The sequence below is a fragment of the Astyanax mexicanus genome, chromosome 1, assembly GCF_023375975.1.
Source record: "Astyanax mexicanus isolate ESR-SI-001 chromosome 1, AstMex3_surface, whole genome shotgun sequence".
NCBI lineage: Eukaryota > Metazoa > Chordata > Actinopteri > Characiformes > Acestrorhamphidae > Astyanax > Astyanax mexicanus.
Window position 1 is genome coordinate 38,092,340 of NC_064408.1, and position 26,692 is coordinate 38,119,031.

Genomic DNA, 26,692 nt, shown 5'->3' on the forward strand with positions numbered 1-26,692 from the left:
ACAACAGATTTGTTCAAGTTCCAGGTGGCAGTGTGAATATTGTATATTGTGTAAACTGGGATTAGTGTTATTTAAAAGAAAAGACACATTATAACTTTCAGCTTTTATTTTCATATAAATCTGTACACTCTCATCAAAAGTGCCACTTCTTCATCAACACAAATTTATCACCACTTTCTGTTTTAAAAAAAAAACAACTACTGGACTGTATAAATATGGTTTATGAATGGCAGTATCTGTGTATTTTTGTATGATATATGATTAATGTCATCAGCCTAAATGTCTGTAAAAATAAAACCCATCTTTGTATTACATTAACAGAGTAGAGCTGGAATAACAAAACATGCATTAAAATAACCATCCAGACATTTAACCTGCTTAAGATTATTCTATTAATAAAATATTTTCAAATTCATATGTTTTCAGAATGCTAACAGTTTGCCAGTAGAATGTGTTCAGAATGATATCAGTTTTTCCTTTTAGTGGAAAAACAACAAAGATACACCATTTACAGATATAAAAATTGAATTCCAAATTCGTCTAAAACAAAACAAGCAAAATAACAGAAATGTTTACAACTATTTAAAAGAACATAATCAGAGTTTGTTAGGTCAGTCGTATCGCTTTGAGCCCAAACTGCTCCAGGGGTTACAATGGCTGGTCCCTTTTTTATATAAAACACCAAAGTCAGGCATCTAGCTCCTTTCTACAATGAAGTCCCTAGCCTCAGCCTGTTTCTCCCATTATACCACAAAAACTGAAAAATCATTGAAATACAACAACTGAAAAATTACAGAGCATTCCAGAAAGTAAACAATGTATTAAATTAAGGCACTTGGAAACATATTTCTGGTTTATACAACAAACAACTATAAGATAGAAACTGGATTGGCTGGAATTCTAGGTATTGAGTGCTAATTAGCTGATATTCTGTGTACTGAGTGTTAACTGGCCTGTGAGAGCTTATTCACTCACTCATGCCTGAATAAACTTCAGACAGTCGTATTTCAGCAGAATAGAAATGTTTGATCTTTCTGTGTCGAAGAATCAGGAACAGTTTAAGCATAAAATCTTTAATTGAAAAAAAAAAATACAAACGAAGATTTACATTAAAAAAACTCATTCTGAACTTGTTCAGGAGCACCCTGTTTTATGTGGTATCTGCTACCCGTGTGATCAGACTGTGATAATCTCAGACCTCCATTAAATACCAATTTTATCCATAAAAGTCCATAACAGGCATAAAATGTATAGGCATGTGTATTTTAATGTATGGCTAATGCTAACCCTCACACCAGCATAAACATTAGCATTTACACTATTAGACTAGTGCTAGTATTACCACTAGCATAACTAGCAATGGCTAGGTTTAGCACTAGCATTAGCACTAGCCCTATTTTTAGCATTGTCTAATTTGAATATTAGTTTTTAGGTGCTTTGGTGCAAACAATCTACAAAATCTCCCATTTCCAGCTGGAACTCAAGTCCAGTTCAAGTAGTTTTTCCACTCATCACGTTTCCAAAGGTTTCTCAGACGAATTAATCCCTTTATATACACAGTCCTAAATTCTTTACATAAACAAATGTATTATAAACACACAAGTGTATCAGGACACTGGAATGCTGCTGAATAAAGGCACACAAACATTACAGTTAATATTTTCTTTAAAGTTGTAACAACCTAATCTGCCAGCAGAGGGCAGCACATCACCTCTTCTCACTAAAACCCTAAAAACATTGCCTAGAAATAAGTGTGTGTGTGTGTGTGTGCGTGTGTGTGTGTGTGTGTGTGTGTGTGTGTGTGCGCATGCATGAGTTATTTAGAGCCATACATCCTCTCTATATCGTGTAAATAGTGTCGCTGCAGTTCTTTTCTCTTGAGTTTAAAGGCGTCCGTCACCAGGCCGGTTTCTGGAGTCCACGGTTGAGAGCTCAGACGCGCCTTTAGTGGCACCTCAAACCTCTGCAACTTATCTGCAACACAAACACACACACACAGTTACTTATCTAATACTAAATGAGCTGGATTTCATGATTTCACAGCATACAGTGAGTGTATTTGTGTGTGTGTGTGTGTGTGTGTGTGTGTGTGTGTGTGTGTGTGTGTGTAAGAGGCAAAAATCCCAACAATGACAGGAAAACACGAGAACCTTGTTTTGAAGATAACTGCTGGCTCACAATTAGGAAATGGGCCTGTTTTTACAGTTTTCCCACCATAAAAAGCAAAACTGAGTTTAAAGGTTAAAAATAAGATTGATATTGGAGTTTCGAGGATCGGAATACCTCTGAATCAACTGATTAAGTACTGAACATTTTTTATATCTCAGTGCTCACTGTGTCTAGGAGAGTTACCACTTGTGTCAGATGGGGTGATACAGCATAATCTCTGTCCAGGACAAACATATATCTCCCAAAAACAAAATTACAAAAGAGAGATAAAACCTTCTTAACATTAAATGAAAGGCAATGTAAAGTTCATTTCAGGTTATTTTTGAGAATTTCTTTTGGCCCTCTTATCAAGAAATTATGACTAGAAATTAAACTAAAAATCGACAAAAATATAACAAACAAATGATAATTGTTTTTTTATTGGACAGCGACGATATACAGTAAAATGATAAAACAGAAGAAATTATCCACAGAGATCTACAGGTGTCTTTTGTATAAGTGTGTGGGTATTCTAAAGAACTGGGGGCTTACATGTAGTAGCAATCTCCTTAATGGCTTTTAGAACTTCCTGTTCCAGAACAGCATTATTGCAAAGCTCCTCCCATTCGCCCTCTATACTCATCTTCCTGGCAAGTTCAGTAAGCCGCTTCTGATTGGGCACCACAAAGCTGATGACATAGTTCTGGTTGCTGAAACAAAGACAAAAGAAATGAACAATTATGTGCACTTGTTGATTAATTTGCCCTTTAATGGTTATTCACAATAAAAAAAAGATATAAAATGTGCAAAGTACAGAGCATAAGAAGTACACACCACAAATTTTAACCTCATGGTTGGCATAAGTTTGAGACAACTAAATCAACTAAAGGCTTTGTGTATTTATACTTATATACAGCTCTGTATAAAAATAAGAGAGCACTTAAAAATTATGAGTTTCTTTGATTTTACCAAATTGAAAACCTCTGTAATATAATCAAGAGGAAGATGGATGATCACAAGCCATCAATCCAAGCTGAACTGCTTGAATTTTTGCACCAGGAGTGTCAAAGTTATCCAAAAGCAGTGTGTAAGACTGGTGGAGGAGAACATGTCATGTTTTGTTATTTCAGGCATTTCACATTTTCTGCAAATAAATGCTCTAAATGACAAAATGTTTATTGTTGTCCATAGTTTATAGAATAATGTTAATTTTACTTAAACATATACCTATAAATAGCAAAATCAGAGAAACTAATTCCGAAACTAAAGTGGTCTCTTAATTGTTCAATCTAGTGTGATAACCACTAGAGTGGGAGTATGGGGAGTACAGCTTGTGGTAAGTAAACGTTAGCATGCTTGATGTGTTTCTGCACACTTACACTACAACAGGCCAAAAACAAAGACATTCAATATGAATATTATTACATCTGTATATTATAGTGTATAGTTAAAAGTGCATAAACAATAGTGTATAGAGTATCATTTATACTGTTTTAGTGTATATAGAATACAGAGTGGAAGGTTGTTGAGTGTAAAGTTAATTATAGGAAAATTTACTGTGTAGCGTAGCTACGTACAGAGTGTAAGTTATATTGTATGTAGTATAGTGTGTAGAGTGTTTAACCTGTCAGCATAAACGCAGACGTTGTCAATCAGTGAGCTGTTTTTCACAGCTGCCTCAATTTTTGCCAGAGACACATATTCACCCGCCTGCAGCTTTACCAAGTCCTTCTTACGATCTGAGACAGAGAGAGATAAAGAGAGAGAGAGAGAGAGAGAGAGAGAGAGAGAGAGAGAGAGAGGTGTTAATTTGATTAGTCTGTACCTGCGATTTGGCTGTATTGGTCGGGATGTGATTGATCAGAATTTGATTGGTCTGTTTGTGATTGGTCAGTATGTGATTGTTTATAAGCAACTGACAATATATTTTATCATGATTAATGTTGTTTTTGTGATAATTTTTTTTCAAATTGATTTTGTAAGATATTGTGAAAATTGTCAGTGCTAAAAGAACACTGACAAACTGCATGATTTATTACAATTTGTGTAAACAGTCCTGTTTAACTGTATGTAGCACATGTTGAATTTTAATTATGGGCACATATTTAAATAGCAGTTTCTTTTTAGAATAAGTTGCTACTCACTCATTTTGCCTGCATGTCAAAATATACCGATAAATATTGTGTAATGTACAAGATTGTGATACAATGTTTTTTACCATTGACTAGCCCAAAACTGTATTTAATTTGATTGGTCTGTATCTGATTGGTAAGTTTGTGAATACACTGCAGTGCTCAGTATGTAATTGATGATAACTTGATTGGTTGATTGGTCTGCATATGATTGGTTAGTATATGAGTAGACTGTACTGGATTGGTAAATGTGTTTGGTGTCAAATTGATCTGGTCTGTATCTGATTGGTCAGTATCTTATTGATTTTAGACTGGCTTAGACTGTATCTGATTGGGTTGTATATGACTAAACTGTACCTGATTGGTCAATATGTTTGGTGTCTATTTGATTGGACTGTATCTTATTAGTTAGTATATGACTGGACTGTTTCTGATTGGTTAGTATATGATTGGACTGTACCTGATTGGTCAATGTGTTAGTGTCTATTTGATTAGTCTGTATTGGTTAATATATGATTGGACTGTACCTGATTGCTCAATGTGTTTGGTGTTTATTTGATTGGACTGTATCTGGTTACTTAGTGTATGACTGGACTGTACCTGATTGGTCTATGTTTTTAGTGTCTATTTGATTAGTCTGTATCTGATTGGTTATTATATGATTGTACTGTACCTGATTGGTCAATATGTTTGGTGTCTATTTGATTGGACTGTATCTGGTTACTTAGTGTATGACTGGACTGTACCTTATTGGTCAATATGTTTGGTGTCTATTTGATTGGACTGTATATGTTTAGTTAATATATGACTGGACTGTACCTGATTGGTCAATGTGTTTGGCGTCTATTTGATTAGTCTGTATCTGATAGGTTAATATATGACTGGACTGTACCTGATTGGTCAATGTGTTTAGTGTCTATTTGATTGGTCTTAGTTAAATGTATGTGGGGTTTAGCTGTATCTGGTTGGATGGAATATGACTGGTCTGCTAAGCTGTCACTCACCCACTATCTGCAAGCAGCCATCGGGATGCACCTCCCCCACATCCCCTGTACAGAACCAGCGCTGCCCTGCTTCATCTACCCAGAATTCTCCACTTTCCGCCTCACCCGCTGTGCCATAGTAACCCACAGCAACATTCGGCCCTCCAATAATAATTTCTCCGCGAGGGTGGGGTTTGTCCTGACTGGTGTATCCACCTGGGGGCAGTACATAGATAAGTCATAGTAATTATTTATGTTTACAACAGATAAAAAGTAGTCAGACAACCAATGTATCTGTGTGTGTGTTTGTCTTACCTTCAGGCCAGTCTCGAAGTTTAATTTCTGAGCAGATAAGAGGAGCACCCACCCGACCTGTTGAAAAGTCAGAAACTACACACACACACACACACACACACACACACACACACACACACAAAACGTGTGGGCTCAACATGTTTAAACAAGAGTGTAGAAACACTTACATACCGGAGGTTAATAGTGTGTTTGTGAGTGTGTGTGTGTGTGTGTGTGTGTGTGTGTACACCTACACTCAGAGATAGTTCCCGCTCCGCTGGTCTCTGTGAGGCCGTATCCGATTGCGATGGGACAGAAACACACATTAATGAAGCGGTGTGTGAGTGCAGAGAGAGGGGCACCACCAGACAGCATCAGCCTAACACTCCCCCCTAACAAGGCACACACACGCTTAAACACCAGCCTGTAACACACACACAAACACAAATGCCCTCAGATAAAAATATCACATTTACAACATTTAAAATTTATTACTACTTTTATTCTATGGAAGAAAAAAAAATATTATTATAATCATTACTAATAGCAGTAGCAGTAATACAAAAGATATATAATTAGTGTTTCCGCCTGGGTCTCATTTGTAACCCAGCCCCCTCGTTATCCCCCCCAGGAGTTCCTTGTCTGTGTCTGTATCTGTGTATGTATACCCAATGTTTTTTTGTTTTTTCTTGCTTTTTGACCCACAGTCGTGCTTTGTTTGTTCATGTCGAGTTACTGGTTTGTCAGCTTTAGATTGTTTGTTAGATTGACTTCTGTGTTTTTTTTGTCCTTGCTTTTCTTGCTTGTCTTTTGTTTGTTTTATTGTCCTTGGTTCTGTTGCTTTGTTTGTTTTCAATATAGCTGCTAATAAAACCAACTCTGGATCGTTACACATACATAAAATTATTACTAATAATTAACTACACCAAATAAAGTGATTATTACAATGATCTGTAGAAAAATAAACCTTTTCAATGAACTGAATAAAAAGAGGGTTAACTGTAATTTCCCCACACAAAAGATAGTTAATTAAGATTATAGTTCATGAATAAGATAATTCATGACTCATGATGATTTATTATGTTACTCAAATTAATATTACTAGTCATCATAATACTATACACAAAGTATTACAGTTAATCATGACTACCTGATTTATTTATTTACTTATTTTATTTATTTATTCAAATAGTTTGACAGCTCTTTAGGTTCAGTTTTAACATTATTATTATTACTGCAGTTGAAGTGTAACTGAATGTGAAGTATAAAACATACTGGGAAAGGAGGGCGGTGTTAGGTGTTTTAAGCGTGTTTAAAAAGAGATGTAAAGCAGTCTGAACCAGGCACTGCTTTAAACATTATCTCACACAGGCTGCTGCAGGAGATGGCAAATAAAGGTAAGTGTATATTATTGGAAGATGCGCACTAAAACTGTGAGAGTGCGTTTTATTCAATGATGTATAGTTTGTGAAAAACTCTTTCTTGGTAAATAAATGTTCAGAGGGATTAAGCTAAAAAAAATCGGTGCTGGCAGTAGGTTAAGCGCAAACTGGTGGCAGCTTCCACTGTTTCTAATAGACTAAGCACATTATGTTTGACAGCGTGTAGAGATCAGCGATGAGCAGATATTTTCAGGAAATGCTGGATCAGATAGCAGACAGAAGATATCAGATTTCGGTTATTAATCCAGTCTGAAATCTCATAGAGCCGCCAAGAAACATAAACCAAAGTAGGTTCTGTGAGAAAAACAGTAATCGCATGATAACATCACATGATGCTAACGCAGCTTTCTCCCAGCAGGGATGGGAACTCACTATTTTTCAGTCAGATTATTTAATTGTTTGTTGTAATCAGTATATTTAGTATGAGAGTACATTGCTTATTTGTATGGCCTTGCATGGTTCTTTAAGTTAGATATGGGCAGTATGATAATATTTTATTGGTATCATTATTGTTGTCAGTAGACTGTTCAGGGTGGATATGATTCAGACACTTAAATACTGACCAAGTTTCTGACAGCAGTTTATGAAAAACTGGCATTAATAGTGATTTTAAGTGTTTGTTGTGTGTGACTCACGTGTCGCAGATTGGCGTATTGGCACCGTTTTCCAGCTGCTGCAGTTTGTATTTGAAGGCCATTCTGAACAGAGTCCTCTGGACCATACTCATCTCACAGACCTTCCCCATCACATTCTTGTAGATACGGTCCATTATCTCCTACACACACACACACACACATACACGCACACAATGTTAGCTATATTGTCTTGAGATGAGCATTCATTGCATGCAGAATAATATTTCACTAGCTAGCTACATTAGCTCTGTGGCTACATTCTAAAACTAAAGAAACAAATACATCCATATTTCAGCAAAATATGCAGTACACAGCTTGAAATACGCAAAAGGCATACTAATTCTCTTAATTAATCATGCGGGTATTTTGGGCGTAATGTGAAATAAACCAAACAGAGTGATCTCTTACCATTCCTATTAAAATCGGGTGCGCTCTGAATTTGGCAGGTTGCTATTCTAACAGTGCAGCGCTTCTGCACATCTCAGCAGAGAAAACTGATCTGTACATTCACGCTGTTTTTTGTGTATTCTGTTTATTGTTGATAAAAAAGTAGGGTCTGGGTGTCCATATGTGTGTGTAACGAGCGGGGGTATACGCATGCTTAGAGCATGTGGCACATCTGCATTGCCAAGATGCCGATGAACAGTTGACTGTTGTCAGGGTTTAAATCGCACCTGTGTTTTCTTTTTACCTGAACACACCTCACTTCCAAACCACCACGACCATTTAGATATGTGTGGGTGTATTTGCTATTTTAGCGGCGCAGGCACAAGGCGTGAAAATTGACTTTTGGCAGGGAGGGGTGAAATATTTGACGATATAATTTAAATTTGCCTAACAGGAATAGAAGATGTGAGACATGAATTGATGAGCTTTAACTGTAAGTGTGTGAGAGGGAGAGAGCAGTTATCATGTGTTAGCACGGAAAATAAACAGTTGTTAAGTGTGAAAACAAACCCCTATATTTTCCCAGAGAATGTAGCTAAAAAACATGAACATCACATTTAAATATAGTTAAACCGTTAAGACAAGGACAAAAAACGTGCAGAAATATAAGATAAAATATAGCAGCCTATGTGAGATAAAAAATGTTGGAGAGATTGTTCCATCCTTACTGAGTGAGAAACACTTAAGTGTGAAATTACTGTTTTTTTTTCCAGAGCAAACTGAAATAACATATTCCACCTCTAAACCGTACACATTCTGGTGGGCCACTGTGCATTAGTGCATAATTTAGTATGGTTAAGTGTGTGTATTAACGGTGAGGCTGATGTGTGTTAAAGGATTGAGTAGAGGTTGTGAGTTTTCTTACCGGAACAGCAGCAATCAGAGTGGGCTTCAGCACAGTGCAATCCCCTTTACTGCCTTTCTGTATTTTAGTGGACTATACACAGGCACACACACAGACATACAGGCACAAAGACACACACACACAATCATATTATTAGACAAAATTGACTGGGTGTATTATATCAATGTGTACTGTTCTATTTTTGATATTTAAGTATTTTTGCTGAAAAAGCACAGTTTAGACCAGCATGGTTTGTGCTGATCAATACATAAACAATTCAAGAGTTAACATACGCTCAATATATATTTTAGTCTAAAAAGATAAGTAAAAGATGAGGGTTTTTTTAAAGGGCATAAAGTTTATCAGAAAATATTTATTTGATTTTAGTTTAAGCTAAATTTGTTTCTTTTCAGTTTCAAAACTATAACAAAAAAGGAAAAGGGCCAAAACAAAAGTTTGGGCACCTTGCAAATATTTATATTTTTGCAGGCACTGCTGCACAATACTACTATAAGGTCTGCTAAAGTCAGTTTTTACATTTTTTTTAAAATAAGTTCTGAGACATTTAAAAAATATAACCTTATGACTCAATCTTTAGACTTATTCTTTTCAAATACATGACAAACACCCAATTAGTGATTTTTTTAGTTTTACAAACTGGTTTTACATTTTACAAAGTGCACATTCATAGTATCTCTGTGTAACAGTGAATATCCGTGTGTGTGAGTGTGTGTGAGTGTGCGTTACCTGGTCTGTGAGTGTTTGTGGAGACGAGTAACCGATTCTGCAACCGTACGTTAGACAGGAAATCTCTGCTGTCAGTTCCAGAACATGAGCCAATGGAAGATACCCTATATACACATCCTCCGGCCTACGAACACATACACACACTGTGTTACTGCAGTGATTTGCTATGTTCTGATTGATTACTGTAGTATTTTGGTGCACTTTTATTAGTTATTTAAAGTCTTTTACTGTGTTCTGACTAGTCACTATAGTCTTTACTGTGTTCTGATTGGCTGCTGTAGAGTTTAATTACTATGTTATGATTGGCTAAAAAGGCTGACCCGAGGCCTGGGATGCGCTGGCACTGGCCGGCCATTCCAGCGATGAGGTTACTGTGAAGCATCATGACTCCTTTGGGCTGACCAGTGGATCCACTCGTGTACATCACCACTGCCAGATCAGACGGAGATGGAGGAGCATACTCCACTTGCACTGACAGAGTGAAAGAAATAGACAGACAGACAGACAGACAAACAAACAGACAGACAGACAGAGAGAGAAAGAAAAGTATTATTATTATGATGATGGTCTGATTAAAATTTTGATGTCAGGGTTTATAATGCTAGTAGTAGTTCATTTAATTCTGCAGAAAAGCTTTAATAATAAATCAGTATAAAATATTTAATTCCAAAAAAATTAACTGAAATAAACTCATACAGAAATTATATAAACTTCATCACACTACATTAACATAAATAACACTACATTTAACTGAATAAAGCCTAAATAAACTGAAATGCATTAACTGATGAAATATTTTTTGTATTATTATTATTAGTATTATTATTATGATGCTCTGTAATGGTGATTCATTGACAGTTATAGTTGGTATTGCCTGTTAGCAGAATGACGGGGGTTCTACCTGTCAACTGAGGAAGTCGTTCTCACCTCATTACAGATGCTGTTCTTTCACACCCACACTGTTATGTTTGCACAAGTCTTACAAGCTTTAAATGTTACACTTTTATTGTGATTATTAATCAGTGGTGGTGTGTAAAGGTCTGTGATTGTGAATACAGATCAGTGGTGGTGAAACACACTCACAGTTCTCAGGTTTGGCTCCCAGGTCCAGAACTTCCTGCATGCTGTGGATCGCGAGAGACTGTGGGTAGTTTCCTGATGACACACTCCCAGTGCCAGCGTAAATTACATGCTTCAGGCCTGGAACCTCAGCCAGCACCACCTGGACACATAAAAACAGTGTGTGTATGTTGGTAGTGTATAAGCCTGTTTAGATAATTACATTATCGATTTATCGTTCAATACATACACATTAGCTCTATAATATTTGATCATCCTTATATCATCTATTGCGGTGTGCCATATTGTATTGTACGCAATAAAATCGCCAACATTTATAATATTTTGAACATACTATACCCTGAAACATCGTGCCATATCACCCACATTATCACGTCAGGTACTACTTATTTGCTGAAAAATTCACACTGTTCTAATTCCCATTATAGATATACTAGAGACAGATTATATCTGTCCAGTATCATTTATTTTACTTTAATCCTGGATATATGGAGATATTTGGAGTGCATTATTAGTATCATGAGAATCTGGATCATTGACTTCTGTTACAAATATTTTTGTATTTTTAATATCTCAGTTAGGCTATGCCATATCATATCATATGCAATAATAAGTTTTTAATTTTCATTTTGTTGCAAGAGTGTATTTTTGATTTTCTTTTTTATTAAGTGTTTTGTCATTTCGCTAAGAGTATTGTTATCGTGAAAATACCATGAAATTTACTATCTATTATTATTTAAGGGCCATATCGCTCACCCCTAATGTTTGTTCATATTTAACAGTCATGCAATACCAGACCAATGTTTTAATAACTGAGACTCCATATACACAGTGTGGACTGCAGTAGGTGAATAAAAAAAGTATATTTTTCACAAACTTTGATTCATTGAAAATGTATTTTCTTTAAAAGGGTATACTTGCTTTGTTTTGCTATATTATTATTACTTCAGTATTAAAATGACAATAATATTGTTTACGTAATAATTTCTGGGACGATATATCGTTTACAAAAAAATATTATTGTGACAGGCCTAGTTGGGTACATAAGTGTATGTGCTACAAGTGTGTATGGTATGTGTCTGGGTAAATACATTTACCTTCAGCTTGGTGTCCAGCAGCTCTTTGCTGGTAATGAGGTGCGTGGCTTTACACTGGTTCAGTCCGAAAGCTACAGCCTCTTCACCCAGAGTCGCATAGAGAGTTACCACTACAGAAAAACACACACACACACACACACACACACAGAACATGTGTAAAAAAGGTCTGTTAATGTTTTCTGAAGTCGGAGTAAGAGCAATGTTTGTGTGTTTGTTTGTAGATGTGTGTATTACGGGGGTAGTTGTGTCTGAAGCAGGCCTGGGCGGTGATTATCCACTCAGCTCGCGTCTCACAGTAGATGGCAATGTTGCTTTTTGGCGTCTGACCTAATGCAGCCAATCCAGAGCCCAGCAACTCCACTTCATGCTCCACTTCCTCATATGACTTCCAGCTGTACTCTCCCAGCACCAGCTACACACACACACACACACACACACAATCAAACATACATGCTTACTAGATCTAGTTTTTAGCTCAATAACAAATTCAATCACAATGATAAACCTGATTAATTGATATGATGCCTACTCGTAATATCATCCTGCTAAATAATGCTAAGAAGTGCATAAGGCAGGCTAAAAACTGCAACAAAAAAGCTAAGAACGGCTAAAGAGGAAATAGAAGACCAGTCACCAAATAAAATATGAATGGGAGATCCCAAAATGCTAAATAAAGTCCTGCCCTTCAACAAAAAATGTAACTCAGTTCCAAAGAGTGGCAGAGGGTAGGGATGTAGATTGGGAAGACCACCTCATTGTGGAGATCTGTGCAGCGGCAGAAGCCACAAAAAGACATAATGCATTATTGAGGCAAATGCTACAAACTGTTCAGGAGATTTTTTTATCAGATTTCATTAGTGAAATAAGATATGTTTCTGACATGGTAATCTGACCTTCAGTTCCCAGCATTTTGGTCTCTCCCCATTTAAACATATGGAGGCTGGTCTTACAAGACTAAAAATAAATACCTGATGCTGTTACAAAGATGCGTGCTAAAGACAGTAAAATACTGCCTAAGATGGCTAAAGACAAAGGAAAATGTACTAAAGGTTTCTAGTTAATAGTTAAAGATAGACAATAAACTGCTAAGGACTGTTAAGGACTGCTACAAAATGCTAAAGACTGATAAGGAATGCTTAGATCTGCAAAAAAAAGATTGTTAAGGAACTGCAAAATACTTTTTAAGACCGTTAAAGACTAGTATGAATTGCGAAAGGCTTCTAAAGTTTGCTAAAGAAAGCTAAGGATAGGTAAAGTCAGACAAAAACTGCTAAAGACTGCTTAGATCTGCTAAGGAGTGTTAAAGACAGCTACATAGTGCTAAGGGATGCTAAAGACAGCAAAATACTGTTTAAGACTGCGTAAGATTAGTAAGAATGCTAAAGAATGATAAGGACTGCTTATATCAGCAAAGAACTGCTAAGGATTGTTAAAGAGAGCTGTCAAAGACTGCTCAGATCTGCTAAAGACTCCATTGACTGCTAAAGACTAATAAAGAGGGTTAAGATGTTAAAACTGCTGAAGAGACAGTCCTAATAGTCTTGTGTAAATCTACAATCCTCCTCATCAGATCTGCACTAAGCACTTCTGACTTTCCCATTGTAAAGTGTTGCTGCCAAACCAACCCCAAACATGGCTTATCTGTTGTTTGTTATGATCACTAAAAGGAAGTTAAGTGGTCTTGGTCATGGCAAGGTAAAAGACATTACTGGAATAATAATCTGGGTATTTTTTTCTGTAAATTAGTATGTATGACTAATTGACTAATTGAATTGGCCGATTGATTACCTTTTGAAAGACCTTTCCATCCGGCTGAGTCTCGTTCTCTTTTGAGATGATGCTCCTCGTCCCCAGACAGGGGGTCTGTTTGAACTTGGCCACAGCATGCCGGAACAGTTTATCCAGTGTGTCTACTCCCTCAAAGTCCTGCCGGACCAGAGCCTCTTCACAGTCCACCGCCCGGTACGGACCCTCCGGATGCCCGGACACACTGCGAGCCCTGACACACTCCGACATCCTAAACACAAACACATACAGCAGAGGTAAACATAAACACTGAAAGAGAGACAAAAAATAATAATATTATAAAAATAAACATCCAAAAATAGCAAAAAATGCATTTCCTAAAGGAAACACAGAAGTGGTATTCTACATGGTTGCAATGGTGTTTTTGCAGTATCTCACTTGATTGTTATGGTGGTGCAAAGTGCTTGCTATGGTGAGGTTAAGCGGATACAATTTTATTCCAGATGATAGCAATGGTGTTGCTATGGTTTTTCAGGTGGTTGCAAAGTTGTTGCTGTGGTATTCCAGGTGGTTGCAATGGTGTTATTGCAATATCCGAGGTTATTGTTATGGTAGTGCAAACTGGTTGCAGTGGGGCTGCTAAGTGCTGCTAAATTTCTATGGTATCTACGGTAGTTGCTATGGTAATGTTAAATTGATGCTATTTTATTCCAGATAATTGCAATGGTGTTGCTATGGTTTGTCGGGTGGTTGTGAAGTGGTTACTGTGGTAACCCATGTGCATATTTGTAGAAAATTTGATAAACACTTAAATAACACTTAAACACTCAAATAAAAAAGGGTGTTTGAATGCAGACCTACATCCAGACCTACAAATGGCACACTGACCTTCATTAAACAAACAAACAAACTAAACACACCTTAGGTAGCAAAAGTATGTTAAAATGGCGGGAAAAAAATATCACTTATGCATTAATACAATGTTAATCTCAGACACCAGAATTGATGTTTGTATACACTAATTTAAACCCTCTGGTATATATATATATATATATATATATATATATATATATATATATATATATATAGGGTTTAAATTAGTGTATACAAACATCAATTCTATATCATATTCATCTTCATCAAATTATATATATATATATATATAATTTAAGCAATAATACAAGAGGAGTGGTATAACGTATAACGTGCAATATTGGCACTGCAGGCTGAGTGCCGTACATCAGCACAGCAGTGCCAATCTTACATGTTATACCCTGAACCTTGAGTGTTATTATTGCGATTATACCACAGTTCCATTATCACTGTTTATTGAAAGATTTTGAGTTATTATTTGAGGATGAGAAAATATGATCTGTTTGGTTATAAAAACTCTGTGAGTTAAAATAGATCCATTGCTACTCTGTAGCTGTGCTGTTTGGTTTGTAAGCGCGACATCGCTGCTAGGTTACCTGTATATGGCGGAGTAATACATGAAGAGCTTCGCATACAGTGCATTACCGGCACTCATAGAATGCCTCTCAGGCAATCACATTGCAGAGTCGGAACTAACTGTATAAATAACTAACCATGTATTACTCCGCCACATACAGGTGACCTAGCAACGACGAAGGGCTTATATCTTATAAACGAAACAGCGCAGCTACAAATTGAGCAGCAGGTTGTAGGCATGAGCAGAGCCATTATTTCACAGTATAGCACTCCCCCTCGTTTAGTATTGCTTAAGAAGAGCTCCAACTATTCAAACCCCTGAAAACGTACAATAATTCGAAGCCAGAATTTCAACACTAACATCACAATAAACCAGGCGAACGTGGCAAATCTAGGATGACTCCAAATAAGCTGATTTAAAGAGGGATTTGTGTAACTTTATTTTGAAGATATTTTTTCAAAAAATATTTTGATAGTATTGTTTACTTTTTAGGCAAGGTTAAACACAGTGACGCCAGTGCCACAGGAGGGGATCCTAACACCAGCTAGTCTTACTAATTAAAACAGCCTTTATTAACTATTTATAGTTTAGAATCGACCCTATTAAACTCTCCAGCTGATCCCGAGCTGCCAAAGAGTCTGTAAATCCCCCGAAGATAGTTACACCACTAGAAACACAACCAAAAACAGCTTCTGATCCTGATTCTTTAGTTTTCTTTCTGGCTGTTTTCTCTGGTGTTTTTTTTAAACTGACCTCAAACCGTTTGGTGTTCATTAGCTCTGTTACTCACTGTATGGGCTGTCGATAGGTGATTATTATTGGTGGAGTTAACCTCTTTATTTTCCTTCCTCCACGATACAGATATGAACGGACGAAACTGCGAAAAAACCCTAATTTCAGATTCGCCATCAACCCAGACCACAACCGGTAACTTATATAGAGAGTCTACCCACTTCCTATCTCCGCCGTTATAACTGCAGACCACTAGAGGGAGCCCGCGAGTGAGTGTGAAATGAATAGAATGAATGACTGAATGAATGAATGGAGCTAAACGGCTAAAAACTCAAATTAAAAATAGTAACTAGCTGCCTGGGTTAAAGTATATTCCTTTAATTTCGGAAGGTGGAATTAAAAAGTTTAATAAAAAAAAAATAAAGAAAACTTACCAACATATTTCAGTTTTTCTACAATAAACGAGTTTTATGCAGTAAAGGCTCTAGCATTTATGCTACTGTGAGCTGAGTAGTTGCTGAGCTGATGCTGGAATTACAGTCAGATCTTAAAAGCGTTTAAAACGCTTTCTAAGCTTTAAAATCTTTAAAATCGATTTATTCAGTACTAAAACATTTGATATTGTTCTGTGTTGTGGAAAAAAGTTTTCAATATAAAAAATATCAAATATTTATAAAATTAATTTTGTTAAAATGTTCCATATGATATTTGCAATGAATCTATCTAATAACTCAATATTCCTCAATTACCTTGTTTTGGATCATAGTACATCTTTATTTTAGTTTCTCCTGTCTTATTTTTTGAATAAAAGCCCCCTTTGTACCCACATTCATTTTCTATGTAACTTCATGTATAGAATAAAAGGTATTCCTTATTTAACTTGCTTTTGATCCTCATACATCCCTATTTTATTTTTTTCCTTTCTTACCTTATGAATAAAATCCCCTTTTGTATCACAGCTACTCTAATGCACAACATGGGTAAAAAATTACCCACATTCATTTTCTATGTAAATTTTTGTATGACTGAGGGTTTCTTTAGCACAAATCTTCATTTTCTCCTTTATTACTACTGCTATTTACTGAACACACTGACCTTCACTGAACACACTGACCTTCACTAAACACACTGACCTTTACTGAACACACTGATAACACTGATCTTTGCTGAACACAATGACCTTCACTGAACACACTGACCTTTACTGAACACACTGATAACACTGATCTTCACTGAACACACTGACCTTCACTAAACACACTGACCTTCACTAAACACACTGACCTTTACTGAACACACTGATAACACTGATCTTTGCTGAACACAATGACCTTCACTGAACACACTGATCGCAGTGACTTTCACTGAACACACTAACCTTCACTAAATACACTGATCACACTGACCTTCTCTGAACACACTGACCTTCACTGAACATACCGACCTTCACTGAACACACTGATCACACTGACCTTCACTGAACACACTGGCCTTCACTAAATACACTGACCTTCACTGAACACACTGATCACACTGACCTTCACTGAACACACTGACCATCACTGAACACACTGGCCTTCACTAAATACACTGACCTTCACTGAACACACTGATCGCACTGACCTTCACTAAATACACTGAACACACTGACCTTCTCTGAACACAGTAAACACTCTGATCTTCAATGAACATCATTCATTGGAATCAGACACCAGAGGAAATTTGCCTAAAACTTAGACAGATTAGTAGTGAGTGAAATAAAAAGGAGATAAGGAAAGATAGAATAATAGAAAAAGAGGGACATAGATAAAGAGAGATATGAGAGAGCTCAGCTCAGACACCTGTTTTTCTCTGCAGCCTCCAGTGCCATGAACAGCCTAAATATTTACATAAGACAGTTACAACCAACTCAAGCATGTGCACACACACACACACACATACCAAATGTGATTACACTTCCTCCACGTTTTAAAATGTGAAGTAACTTTGGATGTGTGCGTATAGGAAAGAATTTATGACAGACCCTTGAGCTGTTTCTTACGACTCCTGTTTCTAAACACACCTTCCCAAAAAAGCCCGCCCACCTGCGTCACTCAGTGTAGACTACTCCTGTTACAGCAGGACAGTCATACTGTCTGAAAGTTTGTGAATCTTTAGGAATTACATTTGACCTCATCAGATTTTAACCTGTTCCTCTGTACAAATCAGCTTCAGCTCTGTTATGTTCATGGGTTTGCTCCCCTTAACTCTTTGCTTAAACCAGTCCTTGGAACGCCTAGTATGCTTATAATAATTGTCTTGCTGCATTACTCACATTCTCTTGAGATTCTGTGCATGAACAGATGTACAAATACATAAATTTTCCTTTAGAATATGCTAGTATTATTTGAAGTTCATTTTCCCATCAACAATGGCAAGCAGCCCATGGCCCAGATGCAGCAAAACATGCTCAAACCATGATACTACCACCACCATCACAGATGAGATAATGTTCTAATGCTGGAAAGCTGTGTTTTACATTCTCAAAACATAACATTTTTAATTTAAACCAGAAACATATATTGGTCTCTATGGTCTTATCCATCCAACAAAACATTGTGCCAATAGCTTTCTGCCTTGTCCAAATAATCTTTAGCAAACTGCAAATGAGTGGCAATGATGTTTTTGGAGAGTAGTGGCTTTCTCCTTGCAACCCTGCCATGCACACCATTGTTTTTCAATGATCTCCTGATGGTGAACTTATAAGCATTAACATTAGCCAATGTGAGAAAGGCCCTTAGTTTCTTAGAAGTTACACTTGGTTCCTTTGTTCACAGACTATTACACACATTGTTCTTGGTGTGGTCATTGTTGGCTAACCACACCTGGGAAAGGTAATGATTGTCTTGAATTTTCTGCATTTTAACACAATCTGTCTGACTGTGTGTTTGTCATGTAATAGATTGAAAGCTCTAATTTCACCTTCAAATGATCGAATACTCCTAAAGTTTTACATACTTTTGCCACTGACAGATATTAATATTGTACAATATTGGATTTTGTCAAATAAATAAATAACAAAGTCTATATGTTTGTCTTATTTGTTTAATTCCATTCTCCTTACCTATTTTAAGGCAGTTTTAAGTCAAATAAATGTATGAATATAAAGTTTCTAAAGTTCTAAACTGCAACTTATCCATGTCCCCCAGCCATTTTATTCAGCAGTCTTTTCTGACACTCCTATTGCCTCACTTTTATAATCTATTCAAAGGGGACAACAAAACTAAGTGTATTATACTTTAGAATTGCACAACAAATATTACTACACCTTACTAATATTACATACAAATACAGCAACACATTACTATTACAGTATAAAATGTGCTAGACCTTACACTTATTATAGTATAAATGACAATAAATGCCATTTTATAGTATAAAGATTATAGTATAACCAGTGGTTCACCTCACTCTCATACAGCAACTGGTCTGTTACTGTTTTACAGTGTTTTAAGAGTGCAGCAATATTTACTGTTGTGTTTTGAATATGCAAATGATTTACAGCATGTTCAGTAGTATTACCGACAGTTAATTTAACTATAAAACTAATATATACATGATAACAATACACAAATAACAATAATGAATAGAAATAGCTTTCGCTTTATGCAGATCAGAATCCGGCATTTGTTTTTTTCTAACTGCTGCACATTAAAAACCTCTGCACTCTGTAAATGCCACACAAAATGGGCGAGTTCACGCATGAACTTGACATGCTACTGTCTTCTATCCCCGAGCAAGATTGCCCCATTCTCATTCTAGGGGATATGAACATCCATCATGACAGTAACAGCTTCACAGACTTCTCATCCCTCATGCAGTCTTTCGATCTGGAGCAGGTCCCCAGCCCCCCAACACATAAAGCTGGCAAACATCTAGACCTGATCTTCACTCGTAACTGTGACACCGACTCTTTAACTGTCACTCCTCTACACCTCTCAGACCACTTCTTCATGCAACTCAACGTTCGCATTTCGAAAAAACCCACAGCTACTCCTACTATGGTCTCGTTCCGCCGAAATCTTCGAGATCTCCCAGCAGACCAGTACTCCTCGCTGGTGACTGACAATATGCCTCCATTAGGCTCATTTTCATCACTCAATGTTAATGATGCCACTGATACTCTTTGCTCCACATTAAGCTCCTGTTTGGACGACCTCTGTCCTCAAACATCTCGAGCCATTAAACCAAGCAAACCGCAGCCATGGCTCAAAAATGACACGCTCAGGGAACTACGCTCCAAACTCAGAGCTGCTGAAAGAAAATGGCAAAAAAAGCAAAACCAGACAGACCTAAAAAACTACCAACTGCTCCTGGCTTCTTTTTCAGCCAGCCTCACTGCTGCTAAAGCTGAATTCTATCACAAAAAATCAGCTCCCTCACAGACTCCCGGAAACTATTTGCTACATTCAAAACACTACTCAACCCTCCACCTCCTCCTCAGGCTACCTGCCTTACGGCTGAAGCTCTTGCCTCATTCTTTACTGGGAAAGTGGCAGCTATCAGCAGACAGTTTACTGATGCGACATGTAGCAGTCCTACATCATGCTCTGCTGCCCGGTATCCCTCTACCGAAGGCGTCGCTTTCTCCTCGTTCGCTCCTCTCACTGAGAACGAGACACTGGCTCTCCTAACGCGTAGCCGTCCTACTACGTCTCCACTTGACCCGATTCCTTCAGACCTTCTGCAAACCATTGCACCTGCAATCATTCCGGCTATTACTCACACGATCAATGCCTCTTTAACATCTGGTGTGTTCCCGACTGCTTTTAAACAAGCACAGGTCACACCACTGCTTAAAAAGCCTTCTCTCAACCCCGCCCAGGTTGATAACTACAGACCGGTCTCACTACTGCCTTTTCTTTCTAAAACATTAGAAAGAGCAGCTCTCAATCAAGTCTCTGGCTTCCTCACCCAAAATGACCTCCTGGACCAGAACCAATCTGGTTTCAAGAAAGGGCACTCTACTGAGACGGCTCTGTTGTCTGTGACAGAAGCGTTAAAAACTGCTAGAGCTGCAGGACAGTCCTCAGTGCTCATTCTGCTGGACCTCTCGGCTGCTTTCGACACAGTCAACCATGACTTCCTCCTAACTATACTCTCGAACATGGGGATCTCAGACAATGCGCTGTCATGGTTCAGATCGTACCTCACTGGGCGCTCGTTCAGGGTGTCATGGCAAGGACGGCTGTCCCCAGCCCACTCGTTACCCACTGGGGTTCCCCAGGGTTCGGTACTGGGACCTCTTCTCTTCTCAATATACACCACCTCTCTAGGTCGGGTTATCCGCTCACATGGTTTTTCCTACCACTGCTTTGCTGACGACACTCAGCTATACCTGTCGTTCTCACCAGATGATCACTCAATCTCTGCACGAATATCACAGTGTCTCTCAGACATATCCGCATGGATGAAGGAACATCACCTCCAACTAAACCTCTCAAAGACTGAACTTCTGGTCATACCAGCAAAACCTTCTATTCAACACAACTTTGCCATAACCATCGACTCTCTCTCTCTCTCACCGACAAAGGTTGCTAGGAACCTGGGTGTCATGGTTGATGACCAGCTTCTCTTCACGCACCATGTGGCCTCAGTTGTTCGATCCTGCCGCTTTGCGCTTTACAACATCGGAAAAATTCGACCGTTTCTGACGCAACAGGCCACCCAACTCCTGGTACAAGCTGTGGTAATCTCACGCCTTGACTACTGCAATGCCGTACTAACTGGCCTCCCGGCCTGTGTAGTAAAACCACTACAGATGATTCAGAATGCAGCAGCACGTTTGGTCTTCAACCAACCAAAACGGGCACATGTCACTCACTACGGGTTGCTGCTCACATCACATTCAAAGTGCTTACAATCGCCTACAAGGTGATGACAGTACAGGCTCCTTCCTACCTGCACTCGCTCCTGAAGGCTTACGCTACCTCCCGGCCACTGCGCTCCTCCAATGAACGTCACCTCGCTTTGCCAAACATTCACACAAAGCAATCCAGACTGTTCTCATACAGAGTTCCCCAATGGTGGAACAAACTACCTTCCACTACCAGATCAGGAGAATCTCTCGCTATCTTTAAGAAACTCCTGAAGACAGAGCTCTTCAAAGAGCACTTACTCTCCTAACACCTCTAACAAACTAACTAATTCTAACCTCATCTCCTTCTTCCTCTTCTCTACTCCTCTATCCCATTATTTCCCTCTGACCTCCTTAAGGCCCTATCTATAGATGCTTTATTTTTAACTTCTATTATTTTTGTACTTAACCTCTTCTTTTATTTGCACTTCAATATTGTAAGTCGCTTTGGACAAAAGCGTCTGCCAAATGTAATGTAATGTAATGTAATGTAATGTAAAATGTTTTGCATATTGTGTGTTTTTGTGTTTATTTGCATGATATTTCTTTCAGGTGAAGATGTGTTCCACTCACACACACCTTGATGACATCATTAGGGGGGCGGTGTGGTAGGAACAGCCAAGCTCTGACCCAGATTCACCAACACACACACACCAGTCTGACTGGTTTGATTTGCCTAAAGAGCCGTTTAAAGTACTCACTGTGGCTTTGTGGATGGTAAACAATATCCGAGCGGGAATATAACGAATCCCAACTCACTGTTTAACAATAGAGTATTTGAATGTAGGACACAGTGTACTAGTCTCACTGATCTAGTACACACACCACTACACATTACTGTTATTTTACATTTATAGAACATACACCCATACATATTGCTGTTATATTACTGTTATAGAGCACATACCACTACATATCACTGTTATTCTACTGTTATAGAGCACATACCACTACATATTACTGTTATATTACTGTTATAGAGCACATACCACTACATATTGCTGTTATATTACTGTTATAGAGCACATACCACTACATATCACTGTTATTCTACTGTTATAGAGCACATACCACTACATATTACTGTTATATTACTGTTATAGAGCACATACCACTACATATTACTGTTATATTACTGTTATAGAGCACATACCACTACATATTACTGTTATATTACTGTTATAGAGCACATACCACTACATATTACTGTTATATTACTGTTATAGAGCACATACCACTACATATTACTCTTATTTTATTGTTATAGCACATGCGCACACAGCTAGATATTACTATTATTTTACTGTTATTTTACTGTTACTGTTCAACATGTAGATGGAACTACCGGACTAGTGGTTGGCAGTCTGGCATTTGTTTTGTTTTTCTGTATTTTTTTTTTACTCAAGCTCATATTTGTAGAATGTGTAAAACTAATGCATCTTGTAGAGGAAAGAGAGTAAAGATTTTCAACATCACTAACTGGATACCCTCTTAACGATGCACTGTTCAGCCTACATAGTAAGTAGCTATTAGCACAACAACACAGCAGAGCTCACAAACACCACTACACCACTACAAACACCATCTACACAGAACAGCAACCAAAAAAAGAGTTTTAGTGCTGGATAAAGCAGACCTTAGATCTTTGTAATGCAGTTCTCTCTATTAATCCACAGACTTTCACAACTGGTTAATTAAATATGAGACAATGCTGACGTGCAGCACATTAGCTACATAAGCCCTGCATAAAAAGGCATGACCAAGTTTCCCTAGAAAAGTTAATGCCAAGTTTCCCTAGAAAGGTTAATGTAGCATCCTATACAATGTACTATATCTTTACATAATAGTGCACTCACCTCATATTTCTGTTATACCACACTTTTTGTTTGTTTTTATACATTCTTTGCCATATGTCACTTTTAAAGTACTTTCTATTTTAGTACACATAACTATACTTTTCTGTTATACTATGCACAGTACTACAGTACCGGTCGAAAGTTTGGAACACCTTCTCATTCAATAAAATTCAAAGAATTCATTCAAAGAACACAAAAGGAATCATTTAGTAAACATAAAAATCTTAAACAAACCAAAAAACTCTGTGAAGCATTTAGATTGTGGTTTCTGAGGCTGGTAACTCTGATGAAATTATCCTGTGCAACAGAGGTAACTCTTGCTCCTGATGAGAGCCTGTTTCATCATAACATTTTTGATTGCCTTTTTTGTGACTGCACTTGAGCATACATTCTTCTTAAAATGTTCTTCTTTCTTCTTAAAATCTTTCAGATTGACTGATCTTCATTTCTTAAAGTTATTTTTTTCATTTACTTAGTTAAGTGGTTCTTGCTATAATATGGATTTGAACATTCCTCAAATAGAGCTATTCACTGTATCTCACAAACTCTACCTCTTCAAAAATTCAAGTAATTAACTCTTGATATGTTCAGCACAGCTGTTAACTGACAGCTACTGAGGATAACTTTAGTATTAATATACAGTATTGTTATGTAGTAATAATGAAAAAAAAAAACACTTGATTTAAGGTGTGTCCACCTATTGACTGGTACTGTATTCCACACATTTTCACACATTACTATACCTTCCTGTTGTACAGCACATGCCAGCATTGCTATCTGTTTAAGCACACATGGCATTAACTGTTATCATGCACACACCCCTACATCTTTGTTATAGTACAAACACCACATCTTGAATGAATAAGACATGCAAGGTTTAAAAGGCAACGTAATGCTGAACCAACTCCTTTACTAATAAACGGAATATATTTCGTCAGGATCTCCCTCAAGAAAGCTAGTTTACGTTCATTCAAGAATCTGTTTGTTGTACAGATACGAGTAGCACTAGTAGTATTAGTGCTACATACAATTTGCTACATATTACTCTATATAGCAGTATAGACTACTGTAAATTATTATACATTATTAATATAGTACAGTACACTAATACAGTGCTACAGTAGAGTTACTGGAAAACAGTTATACTCAGAAAAATGTGTGTTAACACTCATAAACGGTCTAGCGGTCCATAACAGCCTTGTTCAATGTAACACACTTTCCTTCCTAAAACTCACACACACTTTCAAAAAGGCAAAGCTTGGTCACAAGTACACACACACACCAACACAAACACAACTACAGGAAAAACAGTATAAATTATAATACAGTTCACCAGTACATTACACTTATAAACACACGCACACATATATATATATATATATACACACATAATTATAAGAGCTGTGTTTTACCTGCTGTTCACTGCCGCTCAAAACTTCTGCTTCAGTCCAATCTGTTACAGCTTCCTTTTTTTTACTCTCTCTAGATTTCCCCCGCCCCTTCTCTCTCTCTCTGTCTCTCTCTCTCTCTTTTTTTCCTCTCTCTTCCATCCTCTTCTCTCTCTCTCTGTTTCTCCTCCCCTTGCCCCTCTTCTCTTTTTTCGCCCTCCCCTTCCCTTTTTCTTTTTCTTCCTTCTGCTCTCTCTTTCATCCACTCCCCTCTTCTTCTTTCTCCTCCCCTTGTTTCCCTTCCCCTCTCTCTCTCTCTCTCTATCTCTCTCTCTCTCCCTCTTTTTCTCTCCAGAAAAAAAGTGTATCCAAAAAGAGTCTCCGCCCACAGCTGTTCAAATCCAATCACAGTGTAGGAAGAAGGAGGAAATGATGCAGCTGCTTTTGGGGTCAGTTTACACACACACACTCAGACACCCTCAGACACAACCATGACTCACTGGCTCTTCTATGCACATTCCATACCCCCTTCTCTCTCTCTCTCTCTTTCTCTCTCTCTCTCTCTCTCTCTCTCTCTCTTTCTCTGTCTTTCTCTCTCTTACACACACACAAACACACTCCTCCAGTCTGGGAATTCTATCAACACAGAGAACCACAGCTGTACACCCACACTCTCAAACACACACACACACATGTAAACACAAACGGAGGAGAGAGGAATCTGTGTTGTTTAACTTTTACAGGTGTTGAATTCCTGGCTCGCATGAGGAGTGGTGCGGGTCAGGGGGGTCACCGAGGAGTTCAGAAGCTTCCATTACGTTTGACTTCTTGTCTGGAACAAACCCTCAGTGAAACACACTGACAGGAAACAGAACCGGTGTGTGATGTCATCAGTGATGCCATTAGTGATGAAATAGCTGTTCCAGCTCTTTAGAAAGAAACGTATGACTACTAATATAGTAATAGTGAAATATTTTTATTCCCACGACAGCAGTCATAGTGTGACTAATTCCTTCACCCAGCAGGCATGTTAGTCACAAAATGAACGAAACTTCTGTACTTAAGTACTAAAATGCAGTATCTGTATCTACTTCCACTTTTAGTTCATTACATATTTTCATTGAGTTTAATACTTTTACTCTTATACATATTTTATGTGCTGCATCATATAACGTGTAACCAGGGGCATCGCTGGCCCTTCTTAGAGTCTGTGTTTATATTTGTTGGAGTGGTGAAGAGATGGGGTGGATGGATGTTTTAAAGGGGGAAGGGACATAGCTGATTTGTTGCTGTTTATAAAGAGTTAAGCTCAGTGTTTCCATTAATTTGCTCTAATCCCTTGTTTTTTTACATAATAAACACGTGTATGTGGTCATTGATAGTTTTAGTTGATTTTACTAAAGTAAAAGACCATTTAGTGACCTTTTACGCTGAATTAATTAAAATATCCCAAAGACTTTCTGCCAGTACTGTTTAGCCTCTCTTTCAGACAGATTTGTTTAAAGAGTTGATTGAAGACTCCATGTACGTGTACATGCACTCTGTTTGGTACTTTCCTGTTCGTGTGCTGCTGCTACGACTAAAGGAACTGTGAATGGCCTTTAGCCTAAACATTTAAAATAATATAAACAATAAGATATTTAATCTTCTCACACAGTAACACAGTACGTATACATTTACTTTCTGTACTTCAGTAGTAGATTAAAGCAATGATACACAAGAGGGAGTGCTATAACGTATAATATTGGCACTGTAGTGCTGCAGCTGTAGATTAG

At 37.6% G+C, this 26,692-nt stretch overlaps 1 protein-coding gene across 2 annotated transcripts; it reads right to left on the bottom strand.

Moving 5' to 3' along the window:
* Window positions 1-88: 88 nt before the first annotated feature.
* On the bottom strand, window positions 89-25,072 carry acsl4b (acyl-CoA synthetase long chain family member 4b). Of its 2 annotated transcripts, none has more exons than XM_049476875.1 (15): window positions 24,942-25,072; window positions 13,638-13,866; window positions 12,084-12,261; window positions 11,850-11,959; window positions 10,756-10,894; window positions 9,993-10,143; window positions 9,673-9,796; window positions 8,947-9,018; window positions 7,635-7,774; window positions 5,812-5,981; window positions 5,579-5,653; window positions 5,285-5,479; window positions 3,773-3,887; window positions 2,701-2,858; window positions 89-1,974 (listed from the first exon to the last, which is right to left on the bottom strand). In XM_049476875.1, the coding sequence occupies exons 2-15, from the start codon at window positions 13,863-13,865 to the stop codon at window positions 1,817-1,819; spliced, it is 2,013 nt and encodes a 670-aa protein (XP_049332832.1). In that variant the 5' UTR covers window position 13,866; window positions 24,942-25,072; the 3' UTR covers window positions 89-1,816. The 2 variants fall into 2 exon arrangements, with proteins under 2 accessions (XP_049332832.1, XP_015457539.3); XM_015602053.3 differs by lacking the exon at window positions 24,942-25,072 and adding an exon at window positions 15,836-16,016.
* Window positions 25,073-26,692: the final 1,620 nt, after the last annotated feature.